At 40.5% G+C, this 12,701-nt stretch overlaps 1 protein-coding gene across 1 annotated transcript in view; it reads left to right on the top strand.

The window, feature by feature from the left end:
- Positions 1 to 12,140, top strand: part of RSU1 (Ras suppressor protein 1) — a 102,084-nt gene extending 89,944 nt beyond the window's left edge. The window contains exon 9 of the mRNA XM_021551646.2: positions 11,684 to 12,140. Within this exon, the coding sequence (XP_021407321.1) occupies positions 11,684 to 11,786 (103 nt within the window). The 3' untranslated portion in view covers positions 11,787 to 12,140. The remainder of the gene's footprint in view (positions 1 to 11,683) is intronic.
- Positions 12,141 to 12,701: the final 561 nt, after the last annotated feature.

The following is a 12,701-nucleotide window of genomic DNA, read 5'->3' as shown; positions in this document are numbered from 1 at the left end:
TTTCCTTTAACTCATGAGCATTCGTAAGCACCAACAATTTAGGTTAAGTGCTGCCTACCTACAGCAAAAGAAAGTTGAGCAAAACCAGATTAGTATGCATAATCCCACTTTCCTTGCAAAAGAAACTATTTTGGTCAGTGTGTGCATTAAAAAGTCACAGAGTGACTCATTAGCCTTACTAGCACTTGATGAGAAAGCATAATTTTCACTGCACTGTTCATAGCCAGCCTAGATGTTGTTCATAGCTTGTTGTACATAGTTTGGGGTTTGTAAGCCACACTGCAACTGCAGTTTGCCTTTTAGCTTGCATGGATAATTGACCTTAAAGGCCAAACCTTGAACCCAATGAAATCAGAAGAAAACTTCTATTGATTTTGTTGAAATCAAAATCAAGCTGATGCTGTATTGCCATTTCATCTTAATAGACAGTGGGGGAGAAGAAAGCCTTTCAAAAGGTTTTTCACACTGTGGGCCCTGAAAGACAGTGAAAGTAACTTGGGAAGTCATGCGAATTGGATGACATCAGAACTTAACTGATGTCAGCGTTCCTGCTCTTTTCCAGCAGGTTGATCATCTTCTTGCTTTGCAAGAGGGAAGGAAGCCAATGTAAAAATCTGCCATAAATTAGGGATTCTTCAAAGGGTAAGGATTCACATAGTAACTGAGACTTCTTATCTCACCCACTTCATCTAGCACTATGGAACACAAATCTAGGAAAAACACTGCTGTCAAGAAAGCATGACTATATCACAGTTTGTTTCTGGTTGATGAAGGGAAGCCCAACCCTTTGCTCAAGGTGTTAATGGCATGAAAAAATACTATGTGATTTTCCTGTTGTTTTAGAACCGCCTCCAACTGTGGGCAAGTTTGTTTTACAGAACAGAGCTTTGAGAAAGAGGACAAACTAAAAAATAAATGGTAAACATTCAAGCAAATGTTACTGCCTTGTGTTACTCAGGAGCTGGTTCAGTTTGCTGATTGCTCAGTTTCAGTGTGGTCTGAGTAATGAAGAGCTGACTAGTGAGTCTAATTTGGAGTAATTCCCTGAGTACTTTGAAGCATAGCAAAGCCAGAAAAACTCTAATGAAAAATAATGGAAAGGTAGCTGGGGGCTTAACTTATGATCTCTGCTCATTACAGTAAGCGACATTTTCATTGCAGTGTTGCCATAAAGATTATTGGCTGCCACATAGCACAGGTCCCTCCTGAAAAGATTCTGAAACAGCTTTGTTGGCACAGTAAAAGCCATGGAATATCACCAAAGATTTGCTTAAAACCCAGTTTGCAAATATTAAGATTGTGATTCTTTGTTCAAAATTGGCTAGAAAATTAGGTAAATAGTCTGTATCATTTTATTATGTGGTTTCTGAGTGACCATCTTTGGCCTTCCATAGTAAAGTTATATTACTGGCATTATTACCATTTTATTGATATGTTTTGTTTCCATATAGAACTACTCAGTCTTTGGCTTTCAATATTTCAGCATTTTAGCATCTATGATGACAATGATTTTGAAATTGGCTTTGAATCACCTTTTACTTTTGCACATATGTTGATTTCTCAGAGCACAACTTACCAGATATCTGTAAGATTGATACAATTGACATGTTTGTGCCCATGCTGGCCAGGGAGTAGGTGAAACGGCTGTGTCTAGGAACTGGAAAGACCTGCATTGACCTATTAAAGCATGTTCAAAAACACTGTCCAAGAACAGCTTTTCTGCAAACTGTGTCCATCAGGAGTTAAACAAAGCCAATTCATATGGCCAAGTGAAATTAGAATGTCTGAGATGTAGCACTTTATATGTTCATATATTATGGTCCTTTCTGTCAAAAAGTGGCATTTTCATTATGGTGTTGCCAAAAAGTGAAGTTCCTGTATTCTTCACCTTCTTCCTGGTAGTGCTTCTGAGCAGCTAAATCCAGTGTCCTGGAGGAACCAAGTAAATTCCTTCACTGATGGCAGTGAGTAACTGCTCCATATCCCTGTTCTCTTGTCCTGTCAGTAGCAAGGCTACCCACAATCTCAGAACATGTATATATATGTACACATGGCCCAGCTATGGGCAGATTAGCACGATGGGAGTACAGATGGACACATAATCACAGAAAAGACAAGCAACAGCCAGACTGTATTCCTCAATACCTTCCCCTGCAATGCTCAGGGAAAACCCTGTGTCAGGGATCCATCTGATACCTGGCTCCCCAATCTTGATGTTTCAAATATCAAGCCCCAGACCTAGTCTCATCAGTCTTTCTGGAGGCTGAGTCCCTTGGTCTCTCCAGTATTTTGGACTCAGTCCATGCTACCGACCAGCTGATCTGTCTTGAACTTGAACATGCTGATAGGACATTTATGCATGCTGCCAGAACAGAGGGCACATTCCCACAGTAAACAGCTAGAAACAGGGTTTAGGGAGGAGAAAGTCAAGGTGATTTGGCACAGAATTCTGCTCTGACCTCTTCCTGCTTGCACCATTGACCTCATTTATTCCCTGCCTCATCCTCTCTTTTTCCATGCAGTTGTTCTCTTCTGTCATCCTTGGTCACTCACTCCCACTCTTTTGCTCTGTCCTCATAAGAACTCATAAGTCCTATATAATCCTTAAATACTCTTGTTCAATCCCAACACTCTGTCTAAAGCAGCCCACAGTAAATCCTGTGCTCCCTTTACACAGTGGTCTGCAGAGCTCACACAGCCTGCCAGAGTTCCTTGTGTTGGGTCACACAAATGGATTGCATGACAGGACTGGGACTTCTTCCTTTCCCTTTGAGGGTCTCAGAGGTGGTGATTCAGAAGGGTTAGTTTGGTTGAGTTCCCCGTCTTGTCACTATGTCCCTTGTCACTGTTCAATCCTTATTTTTATTTTAAGGAGCTATTGGAGAGCTGGCCCTGTAGCCAGTTGGGATGGCAGAGGCAGACACCCTGGGAGAGGTGTGTGAGCCAGCCCAGCAGGGCAGCTGATTAAACCCTGTGTGTGGGAATTACAGTCTCCTAAATGTTCTCCATGCTACTGCCAGTGTAACTGGTCATCCTCAGTGTGCAGCAGAGCAGGAGATTAACTCAGACACTTCAATTCTGCTTAAAAAAAAAAAAGATACTTTCTGTATCAGTATTTCCCCAGTGTCACTTCTATACATTTTGTCTAGTTACTGGAAAAGAAATACATACCTGCCAGACATACAATAACTTTTAAAAAGTTCCTTAGCTTGCACCTAGCTATTTTTGCCCTCTGTTTTCCTTTTTTAAAATGTTAATTAGGTGCACAGTAAAATGCATGTAATAAATCAATAATAAAGATTATGTAAGGGCATTTATCTGAGCAGCAGTGTAGCATTCAGAAAGGGAAGTGAGCACTGTTTTACTGAAGCCCAAAGGACTCCACGTGGACAACAATATTAAAATAACATAAGAATGAAGAATACTGTGCCTAGCTGACTCCAGGAGGATGTCTGTGCTGCATGCCAGTATGTTTTCTGTACTGTGTGTGTTGCCTGTCCAGGGTTGGTTTGAGACCAGGCAGGTGGCCTTGAATGTTGTCCCAACAATGTGGTTTGGGGAAATGGAGGAACTCTTGATTTATCTAATGCATGCTCACAAATTACAAATATATAAAGATAAGGGTTGTGATGACAGAGATCACTTCAGTAAACAGAACACACTTCTTTCTCACTTGAGTTGTCTTTTCCCTTCTTAGTGATGCATTTTTATCTGCAGCTACCTGTGCTGGCATCTGCCAAAGAAGCTGAGCATGGCCATGCAGTTTCTGTGGCTCCTGTGTTCTGATGAATTAGATGTAGGATGCCATTTGTTCTAGTAGATACCATAGCCCTCAAAGTTTAAACTGATGTCTGTATCTGGTGTGGAATTGTTTTTTCTGGTCCTAAGTAGGAAAGCATTAGGAAAATATTCCACTGCAATTTGTGGGAGTTCTTGCTCTTAAGGACTTCATTTTCTGGCCTATGCATTTTTGTCATGCTTGGAGTAAATTCTGGGACTGGTTTGCACATTAGGCTGAACAACTCATTGCTCCATTCAAAATGGAGCATGAGAAAGGAGATCAACCCTCCTGAATGTGCTTGAAAATCTAAGTCCCAGGTGAGAAATTGTGCATAATTTAAGTAGTCTGGTAGTACTGTCCACATGCACAAGTGAATTGTTCTCTCCCCCATGCTCTCAGGCTGCTGTTCCATTATACTGGCCTAGTTGGGGGTTGTTTTATCAGCATAATAAATTCTCTAGATGAACTCTTAATTCCTGTTTGTGTCTGTTTTGAAAGATATAAGAATAAGCATGCCCTATCCTTTCTGCTTTGTGACAGTTCCACAGAGGCTCCCCTTTGTATGTCTCTCTGGATTTGTAGCATGGCTGAAGATTTTCAGTGCTGGGGTTTCTGAGTACTGAGATAGGTCTTTCAGAAACTGGATGTTAGTGTTCCTTGTACTTTCAAAATTATGTCTGCCAAAAGCATGCTTCTTGTAAGATCTTGCAGGCTGGGTATGCAAAATCATTAGCCAGCTTTGCAAATCTTGGCCTCTACATTTTCCTTTACATTTTTTTTTTTTTTTTTGTTAGGCTTCTATGAGCTTCCAGTTGTGCTTCCCTAACAAGCTTCACATTTAGCATACTTGCTTCAAAAGGCTGCTAGCCTCAGAGAATATAAGGACAAGGCTTTCTTTTATTACTGTGTATTAATTAAAGAAACACCTAACACCTACTTGGAATTCTTTTATGGGAAAAAAGACATTAGTTTCACATAACATGCAGGATGGTGAGTTCAAAGAAGCAAGGATTAAATTAACCATTTTAAGAGCAAATGTGTCTGGCAGATTTAAAATTATGCATCTATGGCCAGCCCAGTAGTAGAGCAAGTGTTTGTAAATCATAGTTACCTCAGCTCAAATCTCCCCTCACTGACACATCAGGTCTGGGACCTTTGAGCTGAGGCCAGAGGTTCCTCTGGTTAGGGTTTGTCTCTGACAGTAACCTGTAGGGATAGAGTGTGGGAAATGTGGCCACAGGGGTTGAGTCTTTCTTTTCTTCAGGTATACAGAGCAGCAAATAGACTGGGGTAGAGGGGTCCAGCAGAAGGGAGCCCTGTGGAAAACTGAATGGTGAAGTAGCCAGTAAGAGACACATGGGATCTATTTTGGAGGGTGCACATTTTACGCAGATGCTGAAACAGTGAGCTCCAGAAAGTTTTGGCTGAGTACTTTTTGTTGCTTGTTGAGACTTTGAGTGTTTTTAGGCAGGAATTCTGAGTAAGTCAACTTTGGACTGCGTGACTCAGCAGAGTCTCTAATGTAAGATTGCTAACAGCTTGTGAGAGTGCAGAGTGGGAACATAGAGGGAGTGGTTGGGTGGACTCCATCTAGCATTTTAAAATAGCTAAAGATGAGTGTCTGCATGTCAGCCAGCTACCCACTGTCCTCTGTAGCTGGTGAAAATCTTTAACAGAGCAGTACAGCTAAACAGACACTTGTACTTGATCACCCAAAAAGCACTTTACTCCACTGGCTTCATTAGCCAGATCTCCACTGACTGGGAGACATGGGCTAGAATCCTTAGCTCTCCACCAGTGCTGAATCCTCTTCTTACCTAATTTGTGCTCCAAAAAATGAAAGTAGCTAAGAAAAAGAAAGAGCTAATCCAAGATGGAACTAGTGCCTGTGGGGTGAAGACCCAAAAAAAGCATTTCAGGATATTAGGAATTTCTGGTAATGCAGAAAGTCTCTTTAAAAGGTGAAATGCAGGACTTAAGGGGAATTAGGGAAAATAGTGACAGGCAAAGTCAGCAGGAACTTTGGGTTATGAAAATAATTGAGGCAGGTAGAAGGAACAGAAGAATAACATAGGTTGTTACACTTGGGAGTGTCTCGGGGCTGGGCTCTGGCATGTATAGATTTGGGGCAGTCTGAAGCATGAAGCATCCCAGAGAGGCAGTGGGCTATAGAGGAAGGCACACTGTTAACAGACCTAAAAATAGTGGAGCAGTTTCACAGCACTTTGAGAGCTGCAGATTCAGTGGCCCAGAGGCTCTTGCAGCATGGGGCACTGCCAGCACCTGCCCCCTTCATCCAGCCAGTGCTGCCTCCATGGTGGAGCAGGAGAGAGCTGCACAGACAGGCCAAAACTGAGTGGTTCTGAAGAAAATTGCAAGAGTTTCAGATGATGGACATCACTGACATTGCTGCCATCTGCTCTCAGAGCACTTGAAAACAAAGGACAAAAAAATTAGCTGAATAAAATGAATCACTCATGTCTGGTTTTCCTTATTAAGAATCCTAAAGCTGCAGTTTGCCGTTCAGGTGTAAGGAAAACAGATACTGGTTTCACTTATCCATGCAGTGTTCCTCTTCATTGAGATGATCGTAGTTACATCACAAAGATTAAAAACATTATTTGTGAACTACCAATATAATAAGATACTTGCATAGTAATTTTAACCTCCACTGTTTTCTCTCACTGGTACATTGCTGGCCAGTTAATTCCCAGTATCTGTCCTTTTCCTGGGAAAGAGAGTATGTGGTTTGAGGGGATGACATGTTAGCAGCTCCCACATAGAAAAGGTCAGTCCCAGTCAGAGGGGACTGACCAGAGCAGCAATTAGCTGTGTAAAAACTGGTGTGGCAAAAGCACCTTGCTCTAAGTGCATGTAAAATGTAACTAATGCAGGGTAGCAGGCATGTATCAGTCATGCAAGCACTTCTTTCAGCTTTGGGTTTGTAGTGATACCACCAATTATTCAGCCTTTCCCTTCTCCTGCTTCATCAGCTGGGGCTTGGAACTGTCCTGTTGAGATCACCGTGAATATCCATTTTGAGGCTTGGTCTGGGCAGTAAATATGAAGTTCACTGACCCTGAACCTCACCTTTTGAAAAATCAAGCAGAGCTGGAATGTTTTCACCTTTGTTTCCCTGATTACAGTACATAGCTGGAGGTAGCATCTCTCCAGGACCATATTTAACAGTGTCAACCTTTTTATACTGCATACTCACCCTGTAGATCTGTCACAGGCATAAAGGGAGACCAGTGTATTTCTCGTGGCTCAGTCTTGAAATCCTCTTTCAAAATGCTTAAAGTCAAAAAAATCAATGTGTGCTTCAAACAGTTTGCACTAGTTCCCTTACTTATACAAATTCTCTAGCCCTTGGCTAGTGAGCATTTTGTTGTACAAGAGAGAAAAAAATGAGGTAGTTGTGCTGAATTTGTTTTTCAAAGTGACTCTTTTGACCTTTATAGATTTAAGAATTTTAACTATGGTTCTGTTTTTAAGTTCAGAGATTTTGATAGCAAGACTATATGCTTTCAAGTTTCCAGGTTCCATGCCTGATCTTATGCTGTAAATTGCAACATTTAGCAATTTGTGGTTTAATTTAGAAGGATCACCTACTTTCCTAAATGCTTAAGTAATGTAGCAAGCCGTGGTTATTGATTCTCTCTGAATTTATTACAAGAAAGCTGTATTCACTCTCTCCTCTTGGGAATGCCTCTCCTGAACTGCATGCTTGCTAGTGACAGCTTAGACCCCTGATACATAACCAGAGACCTTGCCTAATATCCTTGCAACTACTTTAGGGAATTTTTATTAACTAAAAGCATCATTAAAGTAGACAGAATGATGAAGTTTAATGAGCATCTTTCTCACTTGATGTTGTTCGTTTTGCTGCTGCAGCAGCCATGCTGCTCTCATTTGTTACTTCCAGTGGAGCAGGTGGAGAATTGAGGAATTTTCTTTATGTTTACATCTGCATGCAAATAAACATTTTTTTCATGAAAGAGACTTTTAAAAATATATACAGGGAAAGAAAGCTTCTCAGAGTCTCTTTCTGCACTTTCAATCCTGCATGTAATCCTGTAATTTTTATGTAATGAGAAGTCTGCCTACAATACTGTAGCTGCTAAGTCTACAGAGATTTTGCAGTTTGTGAGCTGTGGTTATAGTAACCACCTCTGACTGTTAGCAAACTGCAAACATCACAAATATTTGTTTGCCCTCCAGATTTTGTCCTTCGGCAGAGGTTTTGGCCTTGAAGCTGTGTGTAGTGTCCTGCTCAGAGCTATACCAGCGCTGTGAACAGATGAAGTTTCAAAATATCTAGTGAGAAGGTACTGCCATGAATGTGTTATCAGCACTTAACTCACAAATCTGCCTTGAAACCATAGCCACAATCTGTGTCAAAATTCTTTTGTGTGTTTACGGAGACAGTGTGCCTTGGCTAAGGGTCTAGTCATGCACACAGCTATGTCAAGGTGCCATCCTCTAGCTCATCACCATCTGTCAGCTGAGCAGCAGAACTGTCTGTGTGCATGTCTTCAGCTGACCTCTGCTGCCCAGGATGATGTGCAAGTGTCTCTGCCTAACACATCTGACTCTGTGTTCATGCAGAACAAGAGCATGTGCCTAGTTTGTACAGCTTGGCTACAGCTGTTTCTGTGTCTTTCCAGTAAGTACTGAAATTATTAAAGACTTTAGGCAAACTTCACATCTTCTAAAACTAAAGTGTTACAGGTTCTTTTGGAAGTCAGATAATTGCTTCTCTGTGCAGATAAGCTCCATTAGTGTTTTCATTTTGCCTTTTTTATTCCCCTGCAGCTTTTTTCCCCTGGGAGTTATAAAAATGGTGTTTGTTGTTGTACCAGGAGTTCATTGAGAATTTTGAATTCTCTTTTCCCTAGTGTAACAGAAGGCAAATTCTCTCCCAGAGGCATTATCACAGTCATTATTGTATTTAAATATTGTTGTGACACCATATGTCTCCTCATATCTGATGTGTGCAGACAGAAGAGAGACCCTGTGTGTGAAGGCTTGTATCTAAATACCTCTGATCCTTGCTCTTTGACTAGCAGACCCCATGAAAGATTTTAAAGCACTCATCTTCAGTTGGGAAAGCCATGTGCATGGAAACTCCTCTCATTTTGCCAAGGAACCTAAGTAGATATATTTGATTTTCTTATTTCAAACCCAGTAATTTGCTGGATGAAACTTTGGTGCTCATGCTGATCGAAGTGGTTGGACATGGAAATAGGTAAAAAGAATATGAAAGTGCTGCAGATGCTTTCAACTCATGTACATCTATTGCTACTAATGTAGTATTTGCATGGGACAAAGGGAATTGCTGGGACACCAATAGCATTGAATATTGTAAGGAGCAAGTATCAAAAAAATACCAAAAATATCAATGGGTCAGTTAGTATTTTTACTGCTTAATGCACACTGTGATTTCTGGACCTCTTTTCATAGTCAAAAGGTCAAATAGACTTTACCCAAGTAGACTTTACCAGACTGCCCAAGTGGACTTTACTAGAACTCTGAAGTTCATTCAAAGTTGTCAGTATTCAGGTTTTCTGTGTTTCAAAATCATCTGTGTAGTCAGTAGAATTCTCACCACACCCTTTTTCTTCAGGAAAGTTCACTAATCTGAGGTCTTAACAGTCCACATGCTTGAACATTTGCTCTGAGAAAGGAGGAAATGAGAAGCAGAATGAATGCCAGAGGGAGCACCTGAGAGGGAAACTTACATAAAGTTTCCAAAGCAGAAAGGGAGAGCTTAAACTAACTTGAGGTAAAGGAGGGTATGTAACACTTGACAACCACTTAAACTGTCTCAGTCCTCTTTGGATTGGCATTAACAGTGCAAGGCGACTGGGGGCAGCAGGATGTGGAATACAGGACAGTGACAGGGAACTTCTGCTCCTATCCACAAAGGATTTTTGTGCTCAGATACAGTGAATCACTGGATTCTCTGTTAATCAGTGCCTAAAGTCCCAAATAGGGACTTTTAAAAAGCCAAAAACCAGCTCAAAGGTTAATTTTGTATTTGTCTAACTAGTGCTGCCTTCTGAGAGTTACAAAATTACTGCTGAAAGTGGTTCAGATGCTGCACTGCATATAATATAGAACAAGGTGCTGCTTGTTCCCTGACTTCTATCCTGAGTCAGTTTCTGATGGGACAATCTCCTTGAATGTCACTTCTGTGCTCTTCTACTGTGATAGCTTTTCATAATACTGAACCATCTCCTTCCATAAACTCCCTTGCTCAACTAACTTAACACCTTCCAAAACAGGAGTTATTTAGGATGTATATTTGATTAATACACATACTGTGTACTTGTATAAAATACAGCCTTGTGCTGCTGGAGCTCTATCTCTTCAGAAATAAAAGAAAAATATGTGTACTGTAGCTAATATGAAGCATGTAGTTATTGCAGAGGGTCAGGGCTCGCTGCTTTCATCAGGAAATGCCACCTGATCCCTTGTTGACAATAGGTGATGGCACACATAAAATTTCAGTAAGGTGAAGTAATGTCATAGTTTACAGTTGTGTTTTCCTTGAACAAGGCTGTTTGGCTACAGTACTCCTTGACAGCAGCCTGCTTAGCAGCATGATGTAAAACTTCATCTGCTGAGAAGGTGAAAGCAAGCACTGCCTCCCCACCCCACCCTGCAAGAAGCTTTAATCCCATTCCACAGTCCAGGAATGCCAGGGTTGAAGTATCTTCCAGACATAAAGCTCAAATCAGGTGGTAGCTTTTAGTCTTCTAACATAGAATTAGAATAGTAAATAGAATAGAGTCACAGAATCACAAAGGTTGGAAAAGACCTCCAAGATCATATGTAACTGTGATTTGGGAGGGCAAATATCATCAGTCCAAACATCCCCCCCTTCTTCTCCCAGCTTTCTATGATGAGCAGGATGTGGTATGGTCTGGGATATGCCTTGAGTCAGTTGGGGTCATCTGTCCTGGCTGCATCTCTTCCCAACAACTTGTACACTCCCAGTCCCCTCAGTGGTGGGGTGAGGAGCAGAAAAGGCCTTTGGTCTGTGCAAGCCCTGCTCAGCAATAACTTAAATATCCCTATATTATCAACACTATTTTCAGTGCAAATCCTAACCACAGCCCCATACCAGCCTCTATGAAGAAAATTATCCCAACCAAAATCCACAAAATGCATCTTCAAAAAGCACTTTATGTCAATAAGTGAAGTTAAGTTTGAGCTGTGTTTATTTTGGGTAGGTTTTTAATTTATTCTAATCACGATTACTCATAAATTATCTATTAATTACTGTGTGATATTTAGCAAGATCCTTTCAGCCATGTAGTCCATTTAGCTTCACAGTGAATGCTAGCCATCTTAATTGTAGGATACTTTGTCAACATTTAATCAGTGGTACTTACTAATGTGGCATTGATGTGTTGGTATCTGTCCCAGTGCTATCAATCATGTGTGAGCAGCAAAGGCAGCTGTGACACCATTGCTCTCTGTCACATTATCAAGCCCCTGGGTTTTCTGGTTAGGGATGATGTTCACTTTGCTCTAAGCAGGCACTCTATCTCTCCAGTTCAACCCAATTTTTGTCATTGTCTACTTGAATACACATCCTTGCAGCCTTCTGAGCCTTAATCCCATAACTGCAGAATAAAGGTTGCTAGTTTCTGAAGGCAAAACTGATTGTTCCTTCACTGCTCCAAAAGCCTGCTCTTCCCTGATGTTACTCCCCTGAAAAGTCACAAAAACCAAATGTTAATGACTGCAACTTGAGAGCTAATAGAAAATTCAGTGTGTTGAGATAAAGACCTTTTTTTTCCTAGTAACTAGATGATTTGTTTAATGTGCTGCAGAGTAAAAGTCGGTGTTTAGTGGTTGTATAACATTTTTTTTTTTCTCCTTTCCTTACAGTCTTTATGGGAGACACATGCAGGCAAACCCTGAACCTCCAAAGAAGAACAATGACAAGTCAAAGAAGATCAGCCGTAAACCTCTGGCAGCCAAAAACAAATAAGTGCCTGGCTTCTGCCTCTGTTTGCATCTGTTGCATTGTTTTTGCTTGTGTCTACAATATTTCTACACATCTCTTATTACATATAAGAAAGCAGGGATTAGAATTAAATGCAATTTACTATGTATAATGCTTTAGAAGATACTGCTAGAGGGAAACAAAATTACATATGCTCCTAAGTGTGGTCACATTTATACAGCCATTTAATATATCACCATCAAACATATTTTAGCTTTTCTATTTATATGTATATTAATGTCCTCTCTTCACATGTGTCACATCCTGTTAATTTGCACTTATATTATATTAAATTTCATAGGATATTCCAAGTGATTTTAATAAAGCTCTTCATTTGTATTGTTGTTTAGTTTCTTCAGTAGGACTTCTGAATAGGAAATTCCTTGAGAAATGTATGTGTCCACTTTCCTGTAATATGGTGATTTCTTCTGTAAGAATGGGTAGCATTTTATCTGATGCAAATTAGTTAAAGTGCAAAGCATTCTGTTCAAGCAACATTTTAATCAGTTTCTTTTTCTTGTTTTTATGGTGCTGTGGACTGCTCTTTTTGCTTTGAAGGTTATTTTGAAATCAAGGAATAGGGGAGGGGAGAGAGAAAAAAAAATGTCTTTGTAGAGAGCTGCCAATTGCCAGACTCAGTTTGGGGAAGAGAACTTTGTCATTTGAAGAAACTGGTACTTCTGCCAATTTTTCAAGTGATTTTTTTTTTTTCTTTAGGCAGAAAACCCAAATAATGTGTTTAATCTCTGCTTTAAGTGCTTATATTGAAGAGCTATTCCAAATGGCTTTTGAAAATGCCACAGGTTCTATATTTATCTATACAAAGCTGGCACCACAACCAGCTCAGAAGCCGCAAACGGTTTAACAGCTCAAATAGTTTCAGGTTTTCCAATGGAGAAG

This window comes from Lonchura striata, chromosome 1 (genome assembly GCF_046129695.1).
Source record: "Lonchura striata isolate bLonStr1 chromosome 1, bLonStr1.mat, whole genome shotgun sequence".
NCBI classification, from domain to species: Eukaryota; Metazoa; Chordata; class Aves; order Passeriformes; family Estrildidae; genus Lonchura; species Lonchura striata.
Note: the sequence above shows the minus strand (reverse complement) of the source record. Positions and strands in the feature narration are given on the sequence as shown.